The sequence below is a fragment of the Drosophila subpulchrella genome, chromosome 2R, assembly GCF_014743375.2.
Source record: "Drosophila subpulchrella strain 33 F10 #4 breed RU33 chromosome 2R, RU_Dsub_v1.1 Primary Assembly, whole genome shotgun sequence".
NCBI classification, from domain to species: domain Eukaryota; kingdom Metazoa; phylum Arthropoda; class Insecta; order Diptera; family Drosophilidae; genus Drosophila; species Drosophila subpulchrella.
This window is the reverse complement of record NC_050611.1, coordinates 4,803,229-4,822,353: the sequence shown is the minus strand read 5'-3', so window position 1 is coordinate 4,822,353 and position 19,125 is coordinate 4,803,229. Positions and strand designations below refer to the sequence as shown.

Below are 19,125 nucleotides of genomic sequence, written 5' to 3'. Positions count from 1 at the left end.
TGCACCAATTAAAATACCTAAATTACATTGTGCGCTTAAATGATTGGTTATCGTTTCGTTTTTGGTGTGTGCCAGCAACGGTTTAAAAGGGTTCGATTAAAAATTATAAGTACAATACGTAAAATACATTTATTAAATATATTTAGCGATATCACCACGATTTGTTGTTATTGTGCTCTTAAAAATCATGTAACAGAAAAGATTAATATGCTAAATTATTAATATAATTATATTTATACGTATATGTAATGTATATTATAAATATTTATACGATTTGTGGTTCTACCCCCTCTCTATCGGATCCTCCTCATAAATGCAGTCAAAATACGCTTGCGTCTAAAAAATACATTCCGCTCATCTCGTGTTCGCGTGATGAAGTGTGCTTAATTTCTGGGTCTGCACGTTCGTCTTACCAAACTACAGTCAAGTCTACATCTGAATCGTTGCTCTGGGGTGAAAACTACTATTTCCTCCGGTTTTGAGTGTGTGTTGTGTGTGGGTAAGGGTGGGTTGATTTTTAAAAAACACGGAACAATAGGAGCGAAACGTTATCTTTGGCAATTTTGGATAATACAACATTAGTGTTCTGAATCTCCAGAGTTTTTACAATTCAATAAAAATTGCTCTATAAGTTAAAAGTTACGATTTTAGACCTACACAAGTACCGGGGTTTCTTTTGGTTTATAAAACAAAGCCTTCTTGCTTTCGACCTGCAGTAGCTAGAGAGAAATAGCAAAGCATTGTCCAAAGATAATTGTTCGCCCCTAAGGTGTTTGTGCTTTTCTGCAACCATACAAATCGACCCATCCTACTGTGAGGCAACCTGCGGTGCTGGGATAAATGCAATGCCACGCCCCCGTTTCCCTTACAAGGTGCAGTATTCGGTGAGAATGGGTATAGACTTCAGCAGCTCGTTGATGTTGTGCTGCTCCAGATGCGCCACCAGCTGCTCGGAAGACTTGAGGAGGTTGACGCAGTTCTGGAGGTTCTCGACTATCTCCTTGGTCATGGTGTCCGACGACTTGCTGATGAGCTCGGCCAGCTTCTTGCCCACCTCGCACTTGACCAGCTCGTCCTGCAGCCGCTGAGCCTGCGCCGCCTCGTTCGCCTGCGACAGGTAGACCACGGACAGGATGCACAGGGCAATCAGCGCTTCGTTCTGCATCACCAGATGCTGGGCAGTGAGCATGCTGACCATGGCCTCCACGGTGCCCTCGTTGGCGAGGAACTCGCTCAGGCTACTGCGGTCGTAGTCCTGGGTGAGCGGAATCCTGTCGGCAATCTGTTCGGCGGGTGCGTCGCCCTTGCGCGGCAGGGCGTAGGCGATCTTGCTGAGGTAGGCGTGCTTAATAAGCCAGGCCATGAGGCGCAGCGACTCCCCGGTGACGCCCGCATAGTCGGATGATTTGCTCCAGTGCACCAGCTGCTCGATCAGCGTCTTGTTCTTCAGCAGCTCCAAAGCGAGTTTCTCTGGAAAAAAAAACAGATGTTGCTAAAGAGGCGGATCGCGTGCGGTTTTTGCCACTACTCACCCTGCCCGTCGACCGTCATGCGAAGCGTGCCCAGCAGCTTGAAGACGACTGGTGGCTGATGAATCTCCAACATCGGCAAGATGGTCTGCACCAGGCCCGCCTGGATCACGGCGTTCTTGTTCGGCTTCGGGATAACCAGGTTGCGCAAAGCGGAGAGGAGAGCATGCTGCAGACGCACATCGTCCTTGACGCCGTTATTTTTGGCTAAAACCTCGAGCAGCTTGTTCATGGTCTGCTGCTCCACAAAGTAGATGCAGTGGCTATCGGTGCGCGCAAAGTTGCCCAGGGCCAGCACGCCGGTGGTCAGTAGATCAATGTCAGTCGAGTCCAGCCAGTCGACCATGTTCTTCAGCAGGGGGGTCGTATACAGATAGTGCATTGATTCGTCTGGAACAATCATGAGTTAATCAGTTACTGTTGTTTATAAAGCTATATAGAAACCTACCACCGGTGAGAATTAATACGATGAGCTCGCAGGCGAGCTTCATTAGCGCCCTGGCCTCACTTGTGCTGGCCAGAGTCTTGTACTTCTCCAGCAGGTTGTAGATGGTTTCGCACAGGCCGTCCTTGGCCAGAATCAGCTTGACCTCATCGCTCTCCGCCTGGTAGTGCAGCAGCTCCAGGCACATCTCGGCCAGATCGGGATTTGTGGAAGCGGCCAAAATGCGCGAAAGTTGGATGTTCAGTGAGGAATCAAAGTTCAGATCTGCCACGTTCTCGGTGAGTATGCTAAGCAAAGGAAGCGTGTTCAGCAGCAAATCCTCGTGCTGTTCCACATTGGCCGCTCCGGAATCGATGATGCCCTGCAGCTTCTTCATCACGCCCAGCTCCATGGCCCGCTTGGCCAGGCCCTCGCCGCCAAGCAGATAGTTGGACAGCAAGCCACCTCGCACCTTGATGAACTGCGCCGCATTGGCCTCGTCCTCGATGGTGGCGATGTCCAGTAGACGCAGCAGGACAGCATCGCCCTCCAGCTCCAGAATGAGATCCCTGGCCTCGTCGTTCAAGTAGCAGATGTTCCCCAGAGCACGACATATCTGTATGGGCAGCTCCATGCTGCCATCGGGCGTCGGCACGTGACGCAGGCACTCGAGAAAGGCGGCGATTATGTCGCGCTTGGTGAACTTCTTGCGCTGCACCTCTGACTTGGTGATCTCCGCGATGCACTTGGCCGCCTCCTTGCGCACATTGGTATCATCGCACTTGGTCAGGCCCAGGAAGCAATCCGCCAGCTCATGCTTGTCGAACAGTTTGGGGTCCTTCGTGGCCGAGATCTCGCAGAGTAGATCTGTGGTGTTCGCTGGACTAACGCTGGTCGTCTTTAGCTTCTCGATGAGCTCGTCGATTTCGGCTGGGGAGAAAAGAAATCATTGGTAATGGTTACTAGTTTGTTGGTACTATTGAGGGTTACTGCTTTTCTCGAATCTATATCGTTGGCTAACTGAGAATATCCGCGTTTACACCCATTACTTCTGGAGTTAAAGGGTATATTAGATTCGTCGGAAAGTATGTAACAGATAGAAAGGATCGTTTCCGAAAAGTATATACATTCTTGAATTGGAACACTAGCCATGTCCGCCTGTCCGTCCGACACTGAGATCTCGAAAAGATTTTGTAAAAGTCTAAATGAGATTTTGTTTTCATAACCAATATCCATCTACAAGGCAAAAATTGTTCAAATCGGACAACCCATTAAAAAGTTATTAGAAAATAAAGGATTCGACAAGGTCTTGTAAATTAAGGTCTTGTCTTTAGAATGTGTTTGTGCAGTTTTTAAGCTATTTTTTAATAAACAAACTTTTAAACACCCCAATTTATAGGAAAAAAATTAAAAAATTAACATATTACTAAAATAAGTAATATAAACATATAGGAAAGAAAAATTAAAAAATTAACATATTACTAAAAGTTGCCTAACTTTATATTATATTTATATTTGTATTATTTATATTTTTATGTTTTGAAAATAGTTTAGTAATAAATACTCATCATAGGTCCCACCACTCTGAAGCCTAATTTATAAGAACAATTTATAGATATGTATTCTAAACCGTTCCGTTTAAAGGAACACGCAATCCACCTCCTTTCTCTCCGCTGTCACTGTTGAGAACCGCAAAATTGATTGCCAATTTCGATTATCGTCGTTGGCTGGACGGACTCAAGACAAATGGTCTCAAAGCCAGTTTTTGGGTCCGCGTCGTGGCAGAAAAAAATTACTTTCTTTATTTTGAGAATAGAAAGGTTTTTCGTGCTTTTGCATCTGTAGTTCGATTCGTCTTTGAATCATTAGGATTTACATTGTGGAAATGCTCAAGAAAACTCGCAAAGCGTGTGCCACATTAAAGGTTCATTTTCCTTCCAAACAGATGGCTAGGTTTATAAAAGGAACCAGAATGGGCGACGATTTACATAAGTCCTGTCCATGGACAAATGAAAAGAAAAACGGAAAAACAATCGGGATTTAATGTATTGTAATGATGAAAGTTAAACACGCCGCGGAAAATACAGAAGGTTTTGAATACTTATTCAATCAAGTAACACAAATACTTTGTATTTAGGTCTCACTTAAAATGTATTGCATAAGAAATTGGGTTATCACCTGTGACTTAAGTAAAATACCATTTGTATACAATTTCTATTCCTTTTTCTGTCCAACAAAGGTAAATCCAATCATTTGACTTTAATTTACATTTTTTATCTTCTGCTTTAAGCCAGGGACCTAGAGTCGCCTTGTTATGGCCAACGTTATCACAATATTATTATTTCAGACAGACCCTTTTTGCCGCCAAGCACACATGCTGAAAAATACATTCCGATAAGGCTCTCCAGCAGGACGAAGGACGAAGGGCAAGGACCAGACTCCGGCACTCGACAACTGGCGACAGTTGGTGGCAACAGCCACATCGAGTGGACGGGGGCTGGCATTTCAACAAACTTTGTGGAGCATAAATAATGAATAAGTGAAACAAAAAGCAAAAAGAACCCTTCAACAGGGCGGCAACCATCATTCGTCATCATCATCATCATCATCCACATCATCAGCGGTGGCGGCATTATCCACGATTTGGCATAGAAACAGCAACAAAGGTTGCAACTTGCAACAGCAGCAGGCAAAACAACCTGCACAAGAGCAATAGCAACAACGGCGAACTAACTCGCAGACAAGTTGCACTTAGAAATGTAACCCCAACTCGAGAGAATACAAGTGGAAACTCGGGGATCGAGTGTTTCGACTTTGAGATACCATAATATTAATATAGAGAATACAAGTGGAAACTGAGCGATTAAGCGTTGCGACTTTGAGATACCATGTTGTTATTAAGATACTATTGTCATTATTATATATATGTATCATATTTTAATCCATTTCTTAAGAACACTTCTTCTTTCTAATGCAAATAATTTACTTTTTTTTAATTTTTTAAATTATCGTCTTTTAGGTTAAATGTGTGAGCTTTCAATTTCAATGAATAACGGATGGGTTAATCTTTTTACCATAGAAGTCTGTAGATTCTATGATGTTTTATAATATCGTTAAAAATTTAATTATTAAGAAACAATGCTTTCACATCTATACGTAAACAGTGTCCATTTTTTTTTTGTGTTTTTACTTAAAATCTTTTTTAAAAGGTTATGTTAGAAGTTTTTGATCTAAAAAATTATTATCTACAAAATCTTTAACTCCACTATTGAAGAACTAAAGATACAGTGGGATATTAAATCAAATATCAAATTTCATTAATGAAAACCAATGTTTTCACATCTGTACGTATCCAGGGTTTATATTTTTTGGGCTTTTACTTAAAATCTTTTTTAAAAGGTTATGTCAGAGAAGTTTTTTTTCTAAAAAAAAATATCTACAAAATCTTAAACGCTACTATTGAAGAACGAAAGATACAAGTGGGATATAAAGTCAAATATCAAATTAAAATAATGATAACCAATGTTTTCTCATCTGTACGTATACAGGGTTCATTTTTTTTGGGCTTTTACTTAAAATCTTTTTTAAAAGGTTATGTTAAAGAATTTTTTGATATAAAAAATGGTTATCTGCAAAATCTTAAACGCTACTATTGAAGAACTAAAGATATATGAGGGATATTTTACCATATTTTTATATGATATGCAAGTAGGTAGATAATGATACTTTATCGCAGAGTAATATTTTTTTCACCATCGTAGTGTGAATTATTTATGCCAGCTTGTACGCTGTAGGTTTCCATATACCCTTAGAACCCAAGGGAACCTAGGGTAAATGTGTATAGGATGCATCTGCATATTCAGGTAAAGGGGAATTGTTGCATTTGTTTGTCCCGCCGCAGCTGACTGAATGCAATTGGACAGGTGGCAGAGTCGCGTCGTCCGTCGGAGTGGCAGGTTGACGAGGGCGAGGGCTAAAGGATGCAGGAGAGGACAGGTGCAGTGGCAGTGGCAGTGGTAGCGTCACTTCCGTCCATCGGAGCTGCTGGCAGGAGGAGCTCCTTTAATGCGTCTCGGTTGCTGCCTCGCCGCCTTTTGCGTGCCTCCTCCGAATATTTGCTTTGGTAACTGGCACTCGTTGGTATTCAGAGTATGCCATTCGTCCATCCATCCAGCCATCCATCCAACCATCAATCCATCCAATCCGTGGCAAGTTCGTTAGCTTTTCGTTGCGGAAGCGAACTTCGTTTGAGGCATTTATTCGCTTGAATTTCTGGGGCAATTGCTTATTTTATTTTCGTATTTTCCTTATTTTCGGTCGGTTTGGGATGGGGACTTTGGCCTGCGTTTTATTTCCAGTCGCTGTGGTATTTTGTTTTCTCCATTAAACGATTCACCGACTTTGGCCACATACAAAAATAGCAAACGGCACAAAAATGAGAGAAACTAGTGCAAAACTTATTGTTGTTGCATGTTTAATTCATGTGCAATTTGTGTTGTAGATGTCGGTCTCAGTTGTATTGTCGCTTTTTGGGCCTGCTGCCACAAAAAAAAAGTTTTGGCAAAAGTGGGTTAAGTAAGAGCCAGAGGCTTGGCACCGAAAATGGGAGTCATGGGAACCATGGAACTCAAAGTAATGAATATTTTTTGCATGGCCAACTAGGTGATGTAAGGAAAAGGTCGTAAATATTAATGGGTTTGCGATTGGGACGGGAATAAAATCAAATTTAAGCAGTAAGCTCATATAATTTTAACCATAGAAATCTAAAACGAAAACCGAAAATCGGAAATAATATTTTGATACATATGAAAAAAGTGCATGGAAGATAGTTCTAATCTAAACAACCTTTTACAATTTTAGAAACTATTCCTTTATTTTCACAACAAACTAGTCCTTATGTGTAGCACTTTAAAAACTTGTCTAAAAATCCATCCGCCTAGTGTTCCTCCCTCGAAGAGCGATTCTCCAGCAGCAGTGGATTGTGTCCAGACTTTCCCAGCTGGAGCAGCGCCTGGCAGGCGGGAGTGGGCATCTGGCTGACATGCTGAAGCAGCTTCTGGTTATTTCCCTGCCTCGCCCTGAGAAGCAGCGTTTCCCCTGAAAGGAAGAGTCATTTAAGATCCCTGGTACTCCGCAGAATTCTGACCAAACTCACGCAAACTTCGCTCTTGCTTGCAGTTCTGCTTGAGATCCGATATGTATACCTCCTCGATTTCTATTTCCAGCTTGGCCAACTGCTGCTCGGTGTATTTCTCCAGATTCTTCGGGTTCATATAGTAGGCTATATGATTCGTCTGACTGAGGCGACGAAAACTGTGGGTTCTGAAGAAGATGGGGCTTGGTATTTGATGGTGGCCTCAGCACCCGATTGATCCCAGAACTCACCTGGTTGGTTTGAAACTGTAGACGGGTGCGGCTGCTATATAGTGCATGGTGATGAAGAGGAAAACCAGAGCAGCCACCACTCCAATGACGAGTTGCTCGGTTTGGTAGAGTGACTGCCGCTGGGGCATCCGCTGATTGGCTGCCTGGTAGGGTCTTCGATGGGAGGCGGCCTGATCCTCGCCAGCGTTTTCCCATCCAGCCTCGTAATCCTCGTGCTCCGAGTGATTGCAGTCGCCCACTGCCGTTGCTATATTGTACTCAATCCGCTTCTGGCAATCCGTGAGGCAGTCCGCCGCCTCGCTGATCCGCCGGAAGGCCTTCTCGGCGCCGGGGGATCGGTTCTTGTCGGGATGCAGGCGCAGGGCCAACTTGTGGTAGGCCCGCTTCACCTCCGAGTAGGTGGCGTGGTGCGAGACGCGCAGCACCTCGTAGTGGTTGCGGCAACGCAGCACCTTCTGCACCACGTCCAGCATCTCGAGGGTGAATCCGTGTGGCATGGCGTCCGACTGGCGGGTGGGTCCAATTGTCCTTTGGGCCTCGCCCTTCAGGCGCAGTCGCACCACGATGTTCTTCAGCTCCAGCAGGGCCAGGATCTCCTCGTGCTCACCCTCCAATCCCTCGTTGATCCGCCGCAGAGCCTGCTCGTAGTCGCCCAGGCACAGGTCACTCACCACTTGGTCGACGCACTGCCTCCTTGGCTGAGGGATTTCCACTGTCGAGGCATCCTTCTTCGGTTCCGGCATCCTTTTTCCTCCTTTCATCCCAGCAGCGTGAGTAGACAAAAAGTATTCGTTTTTCTTTGTTCGTTTGCAAACTTTTAATTTTGGTTGGTTGTTTTGGGAACAATACAATACAGTGGTGACCAAAGTGGTATCAAACATTAGTGATTGTTTGTTCGAGTGTACTGTGACAGCCACAAACTTAAATTCAAATTTTGTTTATACTATTTTCACCCCATTTTGAACACTTGGGAAAAGTAAACTAACTTCGGATTGTATAAACAACAGAAGGTAGTTATTATATTTCGGGAGTTCTTATATAATCGTATTATGTATTTCGTAAGAAGAATTTCAAACATTCCGTATATAAGTGAATTATGCATATAACGACATTAATATGAACAAGGTAAGGATTTCGGATTTTGTACAATCGTATTCCAAACATTATATGCAAATACAAGGTTTCGGTAAATATAATCATATATGTACATATATAATATATCCCGAATTTCTTTGCAGACTAGTCAACTTATCATATTGCATAATACTTTTATTCTGAACTCGTAACTGAATAAGCTATAAACGGATTGCCCATTTTATTTGCTTTCGTTTTAAATTCCCAGCAGATAAACTGAAATTTTGCACACAAGTTGTTCAGTTGAAAGGCCACTTAAAGCAAGTTGAAAAGTTCTGTCAATGGGGGATTCCCCCTTAAAAGGCAGCACACTTCTGGCCCGAAGAAGTATGCTTCACAACTTGTCATGGGGACATAACCTTCTCGAAAAGACTCGAAAGTTAATTGAAATTAATTTCTATGCCAATTTGAATAGGGCACGAACTCAATTAAAACAGAGCTCGCCACCCCCAAAGTTTCATCTTCTCAAGGCCATTAGGAGGGCCAAAATCTTATTAGCAGTAAAAAGAATAAAGCGAGTGGAAGGGATGGAGATGGGGATGGGGATTTGGAAGGGAAATCACGAATCGCAGAGCAAATGAAGCAACGTCGCCAGAATAACCAAAAAAGGAGGTGGAAAAGGGCAATAAATTCTATCCAGGGTAAACTATGTACAATAACAGCCAGCTAATCTGGGTAAGCTGCGTGGAACGAATGAAAAAAGCCCAAAATAATAATAATAACAATAAAGAGGCAGCTACAGAAGCTGCCTGTTTGGGCCACTGATATCGGGCCTTATCAGAATCTGGGCTTTTTGGGGTTGATGGAAGCCATGGCCGCAAGGACGACAGTCAAATCGTGTCGAAGAAGCCGGGCGAAAGCGTCGACAGAATGCAGTCACAAAGGACCAATTAAAGTCCAAAGTGACTGAGCCACGGGGAGGACTTGGCAAACAGCCCGCAGCTGGGAGCTGCACAGAGCAGAAACTTTCAAGAACTTATAAAGAAATTATATAATTCTGATGCCAAAACTTATTGTAGGAATTTCTGATAATATGGTATTATATCATATGAAAAACCATCGCTGTAAGTTAGGATATTTGATCTTATACATCACCTGCTGGCCCATAAAGGTAGGATTTAACGGTCTTCCAGAACATTTCAATATATCACACAGTAAGGTATTACCAAATATAATATTTATAGAGAGTTAGTTGTACTTTGCTGCTTTCGAATATTAGTAATGATGAACTAACGAGAGTTTAGAAACCCAGACTACTATGTTTGAAGAATTTGTATCTTTGGCTTTTATAGTACTTAACATCTGGGTTCATCGTACTCCTGAATAGGGTCATAAAAGCGTGTACTATCCCATTGCAGGAAATAAAAAATGTTTGATTGTTTTCAGTGTGGCGATGGGTCTCGCTACGTTGAGCGCAGCTGGTGGGTTACGTGGGCAAGCGAGGGATAGAGTGGAGTGGGGCCTGGGATGCACCACCGCTCCTGAAAGGGGGAAGTTCCTAAGGCCGGGATTGCCAGCACGTTCAAGAGCTGTTTGTTGTCGCTCTGCACAGGTTCCCCCTCGGGAAAGGGTATGCAAACAGTACAGTCCGTGAGCGGTGTGTCTTTATGTGTTGATCCAATGCAATGACAGTTGAAAACTGAGAAGTTTAGAGACTTGTTTACGTTCAGCAATTCTCATCGGTGACTGACCTAAATATACAAAACCTATGTATACATATATAGATGTAAACATACCATGGTTTAAGTAAAACATTATACAAATGTTCTTGAATTCGTGTCAAAATAGCTAGTGCATAATTTGCATTATCTTTTTAATAACATTGTAATTTAATGTTCTATCCTTGGAAATGAAATGTAGTGAATTTAGATGTAAACATACCATGGTTTAAGTAAAACATTATACAAATGTTCTTGAATTCGTGTCAAAATAGCTAGTGCATAATTTGCATTATCTTTTTAATAACATTGTAATTTAATGTTCTATGCTTGGAAATGGAATGTAGTGAAAAGCAACCTTTTTGCGGCTTTTAATATAAATTGTCTACAAACAGCAGGAGTCTTTTAATGGTCAGATTTAGATTAAATGCACTAAAATCTTTTTCGGAGGCACAAGCACATTTTTAAACAACTTTTAATGAGTTTACAATTAATTTTATCTCAATTTTTGGGAATGGCAGCTTAAAGTTATAATTTATAGAAATTTGGATCGCCAAGAAACAAGATTTAAGTGTAGAATCCAAAAATAAAAGTTAAGAATGAATCATTTGTATGACTGTGCTGACTAACTTTGCGTCCCAGACTCATAAATGGTGTTTTAGATTTCACTCGCGACAATTTTAAAAAGTTTGATTATTTTATAATGTTCTTTTGAAACGTAAGTGTTAGAAAACTAACATGAATGCTACATTTCCTTTCAAAAATATTGCATAATAGGCTTTTTATGCTATTTTTGGGATCATTTGGGATCAGTTGTATGCCTGTGCTGACTAACTTTGTGTCCCAGACTCTTAAATGGTGTTTCATCATTTCACTCTCGACATTTTTAAACAAGTGTAATCATTTTGTAATGTTCTTTTGAAATGTAAGTGTTAGAAAACTAACATGAATGCTACATTTCCTCTCAAAAATATGGCATAATAGGATTTGTATGCTATTTTTGGGATCAAGTAATACAGCTAGATTCAAATACGACAGTTTCAAGCAAACGTAATAAGTTTATAATGTTGTTTTGAAACGTGAATATTAAAAATCAGCATGAAAGCCATGTTATTTTACCCTATTCTTAGGATCGACAAAAACAGTTTTTAGATATTTCTAAATGTATTGAAATGGTAAATACATTTTTAATATAGAATTTAAAGTCCAAATCATTTTTTCCTGTGCGTTTTCTTTGCGTTTTGTTTGTTATATCACCCCCCGGGGGGATAAAACGAATTGTGAGTTCTGTGGGAAGGGTGTTGAGACGCACGGGTGAACCTGGCACCTCGCAGGAGGCATATTCTCATTTATTAATGCGTCGGCACTGCTGCTCCCGGCTGCCCCTGCCACCGCCCCCCGCAATCCTGCGGTGGAGTGGGTGGCTTGGGTGGATGGTTTTTTACCAAAACGGTGGTGGCCGGTGTCTCAGCCACACTTAATTCCCGCCAGAATTGCCGGGGCCATTAAAGGATAAAAAGCGGTATTTCTGATTGGGAAGTGGTGACCCTTCTGGCCGGGCATCATCTGCATCTGCCTAATCCGATCGTGGTGGGCCCACTGTGCATGGGAGCAGCGTAAATATTGATTTTTCTCACATGTCTTCGGCAAAGAATCTCGTCTAGGTATGAATATGAACCCCCTTCGCCGGAATAACTCCCAACCCCACCCCCCGCAGACGTTTTCGAGCACCTGGCAGCGATTTTGAAGTCTTCGCAGTTCGTAAATGCTGCACTGCATCCATAAAATGCAGACATGGACACACACACACACAGAATGACTCGCATGAGTTGCATTTGTTTATGCGATGGAAAATGGAAACCGGAGTCTGTTGTATGTAATATTTGGTATTTGGGTGCTTTTGGAGCGGAGAAATGCCCTGATATTACTCACTCGCCATGTTTGCCGCCTTTGTTGATTATTCCGCTGCTGCTTCTTCCGTTTCTCGGTTTCGCTATTTGTTCTGCGTCGCGTTTTCAGGCACGTTTTATCACTGGTTAACTGGTCAACACTGCTGATGGGCTAATAACTGCTGCTCGCAAGAACTGAACACATTTCACGGCTTTTCTTTCCAGTCGCGTCTCCGTACAACTTCCGTAATATCCGCTTTTCCGTCTTTTCCGTATTTTCCGATTCGCGTCCGCACGTTCACCCGCTACAACTAGTGTGACCGCGTGGATATCGATGGGAAATACCTCCCGGCCTGAAAATAAATACCAAAATAAATACCACATCTTTTTCGGGAAATACCACATAGGTTTCTTGTTTATTTTCTTATTTAAATAAATATAAGTTTACAATATGGTTCATTGGATATTCCTTAAAGTCATGATGTCATGTATAGTTAAATACTGATGAGCTGTTTTAGCTAAAAATCAGGGTTATCTATTTATTTTATTACAAATAAATAGCATCTGCGCATTAAATAAGAGTCACTGCACGCATTATTTTCTGTAAAACCAAGTTAGGAAGTGTATTTTGAAGTTTCAAATGCATCCCTTTTCATGAATATATGCAATTAACCATTATTTTGATGGATGTATCAAATGCAAAAATTTAAAAAGAAAGAAAAACCTTGGTAATTTTTTAAATTAAAATGCATATTTTATATGCATATGACAACTAATAAATACCACTACACATGGTATAAAATTCAGCTTTTTTATAGCTAGAGCTGGCTGCACTTTACTGTCGATAGGTGGCAACACTGGTCGGTACATCCCAACAAATTGTTTACCACAAAAAACCGTGCTGAAATTTACAAAAAAGCCAAGCGCAGCACGCCGCCGAGCCTTCGTAGTGATCCCCACGACGCCCGCCAAGACCCAGAGTTAGCCGGAGCGGTGTCCACCTGATTTCACGCCCGTCGCCAGAAGCACATCATTCCACCTTTGGGGAGCCCCTCGGCCGAACAGTCGCGATTGCCCGGCCGTCCACAAACGCTTATAAAATTGGCAAGATAACTAAGCATAGCACAAAGATGCCGCCAGCATCAGCGGTGAACAACAGCAACGCGGCCGCCCAGGCGGCGAAGGCCGAGCGGGCGGAGAAGCTGCGCGGAGCCCTGAAGGGCTTCATCGTGGCGGACCGTCAGAGGCGCCAGGAGGAGTTCGAGACACAGTGCGAGGAGCAGCGATTGCGCAGGGAGCGCGAGGAGGTGGAGCGCCAGAACCAGGCGGCCCTGGACGACACACGAGGCCAGATCACACGGCTGGACGAGCAGCTGGCCGATCTGCACAGTCAGAAGCACCAGCTCACCGTCCAGCTGAAGAAGGTACTCAACGAGGATGAAACACGGAAGAAGATGGCCAAGGAGAACGAGCTGTTCGCCATCCAGCAGGCGGCGAGTGGCCCGGTCTTCCTGCCGCCCCTTCGCCTCCAACACCAGCACCATCCGCTGATGCAAAAGGTCTGTTATGCGTCGTTTTTGGGTTTCCGTTTCTAATACACCACTTCTCTTCCAAAAACCAGCCCCCTCCCGGCGGACAGTCGGGGAAACGTGGCCGGAGTCCCTCGCCACCGAGTCAGCAGCAGGCCTACTACAAGAGCGCCGCCAGCTACGCCCAGCAGAGTAAGCCAGGAGGAGGTCGACGATGTGGCCCGAGGGCCACCAGTACAGTGAACGCTGCCAAAGGCACACAGTCGAAAATACCTTACAGAAATACGCACTTCCTGTTGGATTTCTTTAACTCTAACCTACTCGAGGTTTTCTGAATTGAATGAGAGCATATGCTGGCAACTATTAGAAAACTAGTTAATTTGAAACTATTTGTTTTTTAAACACCACACTCAAAAATCCCATTTTGGTCGTCCATAACTCGATCATGTTATTAGATTTTTAACCATAAACTCAGGAGTCAAGTAATCATCAATGATTAAATGTAATATGTGGTATTATGTTAGATAGTATACGTTTATCATACTTCGATTAGCGTGCTTATCTCATTTATTGCTTCAAGCTTACATAAATCGCGAAAGATTAGATTTTTCCAAATTACTGAAGTTTATTACTTTTATTTTGTTAATTTCAAATCTGTTCAGTCTTTTACATTTGAATATTACAATTTAATGTATGTTTTTGATCTTATTAGATCATTTTTAATACCTTGCTTAATAATAGTAAGTGAATGTTTTTATAATTGCTTTTGAGTTATTGAAATCCAACTGTCAACAATCACTACTTTTACAATTTACAATTATATACATCACCGGTTGATCTGCTCTGCGGAGCTTTCAATGTACTTAATTAACTGCCCGCTAACACCCCGTCCCGCTCATGAGAAACTCATTTGACTGCGCACACTAACCGCTAACAACACAGGCACACAACTTATGTTCATTTCGTTATTTGTTTACGATCGATTCGCAGAACACGATGACTACCGTCGTGCCGCGGACTATGCTAGATTATCATGGAACAGTAAGCACCTCACTCGCAATACCAAGCCCGAGATCCTTCGCCGGACAGATCGCAGCCAAGACTCCCCAATGAACCCCCGCTTTCCCTCTCTTCCAGAGACCACGGCGCAGTATCCGGGCACGGGAACGGTCTTCTACCAGACCACCGCCCCTCCGCCGACGACGCAGCACTCCATCTACAACTACAATCTTCCCTTGCGTCAGGCCTACCATGTGGATCTGCCCAGCGCCACGGTCAGCAAGCCACCGGACTCACAGTCGCCCAAGGCTCCGCCCCAAGCGCAGCCGATGCAAGTGCTTCACATTAACCTCGACCAGCCGGCCATTTCGCAGGCCGACTTGGTGGCCCAGTCCGGCGGCAGCATCTCGGTGAAGGCCACCCAGCCGCAGGTGACCATGGAGAAGCTGCCCGACCGCTACCACATCGAGGTGAAGCACGACGGCCAGCCGCCGAGCCACATCCCACCACCACCGCATCTGCTGTCGGAGGGCGTTATCTTCAAGCCGCTGCTCAGCGAACTTTCCATGCACACCAACGTGTTGCAGATAAGCAGCAGCCAGGTGGGTCTCTAAAGTAGGGGTGGTCAATAGAAAATAGTTTACATTCAGGGATGACCAATCCCATCTTTAAAACTTACTAACTGACATCTGATCAGTTTCCTCCACAGAATCCCAAGACGGCGGGCAGCATCACACAGGGCTATGCCCCTGGTCGAGGTGGATCCGCTCACGAACAGCAGCTGGCTCGGCAACAGTTGGCGATGCTGCCTGGACAGCCGGGAGCCCCGACCGGATCCGTTTCCGGGTCCGCTCAGCCGCCTCCTGGCCAGCAGATGCACTACACGCGACGATTGTACTAGCCCCGGCTGAGGGTTTAGCCCTGTTGGCGCTACGGAACTCACTCACTGATATACTTACGATTTTAAATGGACATTATACTGACTACGCTTCCCTCGTGGAGTCGCATACACGAAATAAAACACACAACTATGGCGTCCCTATTTTCCAATCGATAATACAATACTGAGATTTGATATTGACTGGTGTTCATGGGTTGGCATAATCTGTGGTAAGCTTAGTATAGTAAAAAAACGTAGAGAATCGGTTTGAATTTACAACACGACAATTATATTGACCATGAATTATTAGCCACAACGAGAAGATCGATTTAATAGAAAAAACATTACCAACGCGGAAGCTCTTGATGAATAGACTAGGTAAAAAGCTTTAACAATGTATGAACCATTTGTTATTCTGCATTTATCTTTGCTTGCTTTAAAGGTTTTCTGTAAAATATGGTGCTATTAACCTTTTAAAAGACTATAAGTTACATTTCTTTGCTAACGTTTACCGGAGCCTACATGATATTCATTATAATGAATTCCACTTGGAATTAATATCCCGAGGCGGGAAAAATAACGATTAGCTCAGTACTTTTAATATAAATTTCTTCTTACGAGTGTCTGAAAATGTGTGTTTATATTAAATGAATTTAAAACTTTTTGTTTGGTCAGCTGCAAAACCTCTTTTACACGCAGAATAAAAGTCTTTATAATTTATAAGCATTCTGTGACTCAGAGAATTTTTTAAATCGGTATATATTCATCAGTGTTGTGTCTTGAAGCATTATCATTACTTTTTCAATAATTTTGAAAATGTGATGCTAATTATTTAATTACTTTTGACAAATTAACGCTAATAAAAAAGAAATGCATTACTTTTTGAAAATTTAATTACAATAAAAAATCAATTCATTACTTTGAAAAAAGTAATACTAATGAAATATTGCAATACTTTTTAAAAATATAATGATATTTAAAAAAAGATAATGCCAATGGAAAACAATTCATTACTTTCGAATTCAATGAAAAAAAACACTATTTTTGGCAAAACTTTTGTTAATGGAAAAATATTAAGCTAATGACTAATTTATATTACAAATTTTAATGCTAATCAAAAATTTTATAATTAAATAGAAAATTAATTGAACGTAGTTTGGGGGTCAATTAAATCTGCAGCTATGACCAATTTAAACCAATCCAATTTATATAAAATTGGTACCGCACATATTCATATATATTTGAAAAAACCAATTTTAAGTACTAATAACTAAATAATTCAATTACTAACTAATTAATTAAATTCGATAATTCTGATGAAATTTAAAATTTTGTTGCTGGAAATAATAGTAAACTGAAGAATTCGAATTTCATCGCATGTTTTTAGTACTTCAGCAACCTGTAAATCCTTTTATTTTCTGTGTACAATAGGTTCTATAGATGCTAATCGGATCGCCAGCACCCATGGGAACACAAAGATTCCATGTGGGATTTGTAGTATGCCTATTTACGAAATTGCTCGAGTGTAACGCATGTTGTTCTCCCAATCCCGATCCCAAGCCTTTCCCAGCGGATAATTGCCCTCCCCTTGAGAGGCAATCTCACTTAAGTCATTCTGTATTTAACAGTAATTCGTAATTTACAAAAAAATATTTGCTAGATAGGAAGCTAACCAGAAAAGCACACAAATGATTCATAATTGATTCTGTTTTGTCAATAATTGGAAACTCAACACAGGGAAAAAATTCCCTATTCATTTTGTAGATATATTACAATTTTGAAGCCACATTTGTGTTTATCATCTTGAATAGATGATACTCATTTTGGAGTGTAAGTTATAAAATTGTGCAGTGAATTTCAGATATTCTGATAAAAGAGTTTCATCCATTAAACCAAAGTTTTTGCTAAACTTTATTTTAATAAATAATATCTTAAATCGTTTCGGATAATAACCATTTATCCTATAACACAAAGCAAAAACTATAACAAAATTGTATTTCCTGGTATTTTTAATATGTACCTACACAATTTCTTAAATGTTTGTTCATTAACTGAAATAACGCGTGATTTATGTACAAGTTATGCGCAATCAAGATTTCGTGCCTGAAGATCAACTTACTGATTTGGAAATGAATGAGGAACTTGGCAGAATTTGTTGTTGGTTTTATAGTTATGAGTAATACTATAACTTAACGTTGGTATATGAAATGTATATAATCAAAAATGAGATCTAACAAATTCCATCTTGACTAATTCAGATACAGATATTTCTCTTCGTGCGCTGGTTGCTGTGGAAATACATTTACATAAATACGGAACAACGTGAGGTTAATTGCGGGGAGCACACTTGTTAATTAGGAATGTCAGCGGGTGCGACAGTTGGTGGCGTTCTGCTCTCCAAATCCAAAAATAATAACGCTTCCAAGCCACGTTTTCATTGGATTACGTAAGCTGTAAACCAGTTTCTGCTGTTGTTATTGTTGCTAGTGTGTCAAGGAAAAGCTACAGACAATTACAATGCCCTTCTGTCTGGTAATTAAAAACGGAAGCCATGCCGAAGCCATAGTAGGGTGGCTATAGGCTACTGGGAGCTCATCGGGCCAAACTGGTTGGCTTAGGCTCCGCGTAACTTTCATGAAAATCCGCCCACGACTGGCCCAAAACCGCAAAACACGTTCGCCAGTTGCACTGGAAATCGCATCGAAAGTTTTGCGGTTGCAGCGTAACAGTCAAGCTTCTGTGATTCGAAATTTTAGAATATTAAGTATTACCATTGGGTTTTTTCTATTACGCATTAGAGGTTTAACGGTCTAGACAAAAAAGAAATAAAGTAGCGAAAAGAGAATGATCATTATATTATATGTGTTTTCCAAAAAATTGAATATTTTTCCATGGTATTTTTGAATATACACATTTTCTATAAGAATTTCAGCGTTTGTTTTTGTTGTAATGTTTGCATGTTTGAAGGAAATATATTTGGTTTTCCCACATCTTGGCAATTGAAGCCCTTTGTTGGTCTCAGGTTTTTTCTTTAAAATGTTCGTGGCACGTGGCAAATATGTTTTTAGTATGACTTAACAGACTTAAACAGACATTTCCGGTTGGTTTTAAATGTAAATCTATTTTAGATGTATGTTTTTGAGATTTAGTTTTCGTTCATGATTATTTTTAATTTTTATTATAAAACTCAAAAATAATGATTATTTCTGAGTTTTATTTTTTTGATCAACAATAATGATTATTTTTTGAGTTTTAAAATAAAACTCTTAATGATTACGGTCCCAGCTTTTATGATATGATTGATAAGATAAATAAATTTTAATATAATAATAAGGCAACCTTAACTTTTTTAAGATCAAATTGTTCTTTTTATGATTTCATAGAATATTAAAATTTTAGTATAAATTACTTTTTGTTTTTAAATTTTTTAAATCAAATTTTTTTATTTGTTTATATTATAAGCCGTTCTATTTTAATATTTATTGATTAAGTAACTACATTTTTGAAAAATATTTTTTAATTTTTACTTTTTGTTTTTCTATGATTTCAAATCATACTTGTGTATTTTAATATTTAGGGGTTAAGTAACTTTCGATTTTTGAAAAATTACTTTTAATTTAAAAAGAAACCTGTTTTAACCGTTGCATCCCATTTGAATATTTTCCAACCAAGTAGCATGCAAATTGCAAACTTATTTG

The 19,125-nt window shown here is 41.0% G+C and overlaps 3 protein-coding genes across 7 annotated transcripts; 1 reads left to right on the top strand and 2 right to left on the bottom strand.

Annotated features, from left to right (window-relative positions):
• Positions 1-124: 124 nt before the first annotated feature.
• LOC119549133 (rap1 GTPase-GDP dissociation stimulator 1) lies at positions 125-12,201 on the bottom strand. 2 transcript variants are annotated; one of them, XM_037856904.1, is made up of 4 exons: positions 12,063-12,201; positions 1,978-2,883; positions 1,533-1,919; positions 125-1,470 (listed from the first exon to the last, which is right to left on the bottom strand). In XM_037856904.1, exons 1-4 carry the CDS (start codon positions 12,067-12,069, stop codon positions 866-868), a joined length of 1,905 nt encoding a protein of 634 aa, XP_037712832.1. In that variant the 5' UTR covers positions 12,070-12,201; the 3' UTR covers positions 125-865. The 2 variants fall into 2 exon arrangements, with proteins under 2 accessions (XP_037712832.1, XP_037712831.1); XM_037856903.1 differs by lacking the exon at positions 12,063-12,201 and adding an exon at positions 9,568-9,710.
• On the bottom strand, positions 6,826-12,199 carry LOC119549135 (dnaJ homolog subfamily B member 12). Of its 2 annotated transcripts, XM_037856907.1 has the most exons (4): positions 12,063-12,199; positions 7,339-8,092; positions 7,109-7,275; positions 6,826-7,050 (listed from the first exon to the last, which is right to left on the bottom strand). In XM_037856907.1, the coding sequence occupies exons 1-4, from the start codon at positions 12,067-12,069 to the stop codon at positions 6,890-6,892; spliced, it is 1,089 nt and encodes a 362-aa protein (XP_037712835.1). In that variant the 5' UTR covers positions 12,070-12,199; the 3' UTR covers positions 6,826-6,889. The 2 variants fall into 2 exon arrangements, with proteins under 2 accessions (XP_037712835.1, XP_037712834.1); XM_037856906.1 differs by lacking the exon at positions 12,063-12,199 and having other exon boundaries at positions 7,339-8,253.
• Positions 12,202-12,867: 666 nt separating the features above from the next.
• Positions 12,868-15,609, top strand: LOC119551605 (G protein pathway suppressor 2). Of its 3 annotated transcripts, none has more exons than XM_037861009.1 (5): positions 12,868-13,578; positions 13,641-13,740; positions 14,539-14,589; positions 14,686-15,149; positions 15,257-15,609. In XM_037861009.1, the coding sequence occupies exons 1-5, from the start codon at positions 13,150-13,152 to the stop codon at positions 15,446-15,448; spliced, it is 1,236 nt and encodes a 411-aa protein (XP_037716937.1). In that variant the 5' UTR covers positions 12,868-13,149; the 3' UTR covers positions 15,449-15,609. The 3 variants fall into 3 exon arrangements, with proteins under 3 accessions (XP_037716937.1, XP_037716936.1, XP_037716938.1); XM_037861008.1 differs by having other exon boundaries at positions 15,245-15,609; XM_037861010.1 differs by lacking the exon at positions 14,539-14,589 and having other exon boundaries at positions 15,245-15,609.
• Positions 15,610-19,125: the final 3,516 nt, after the last annotated feature.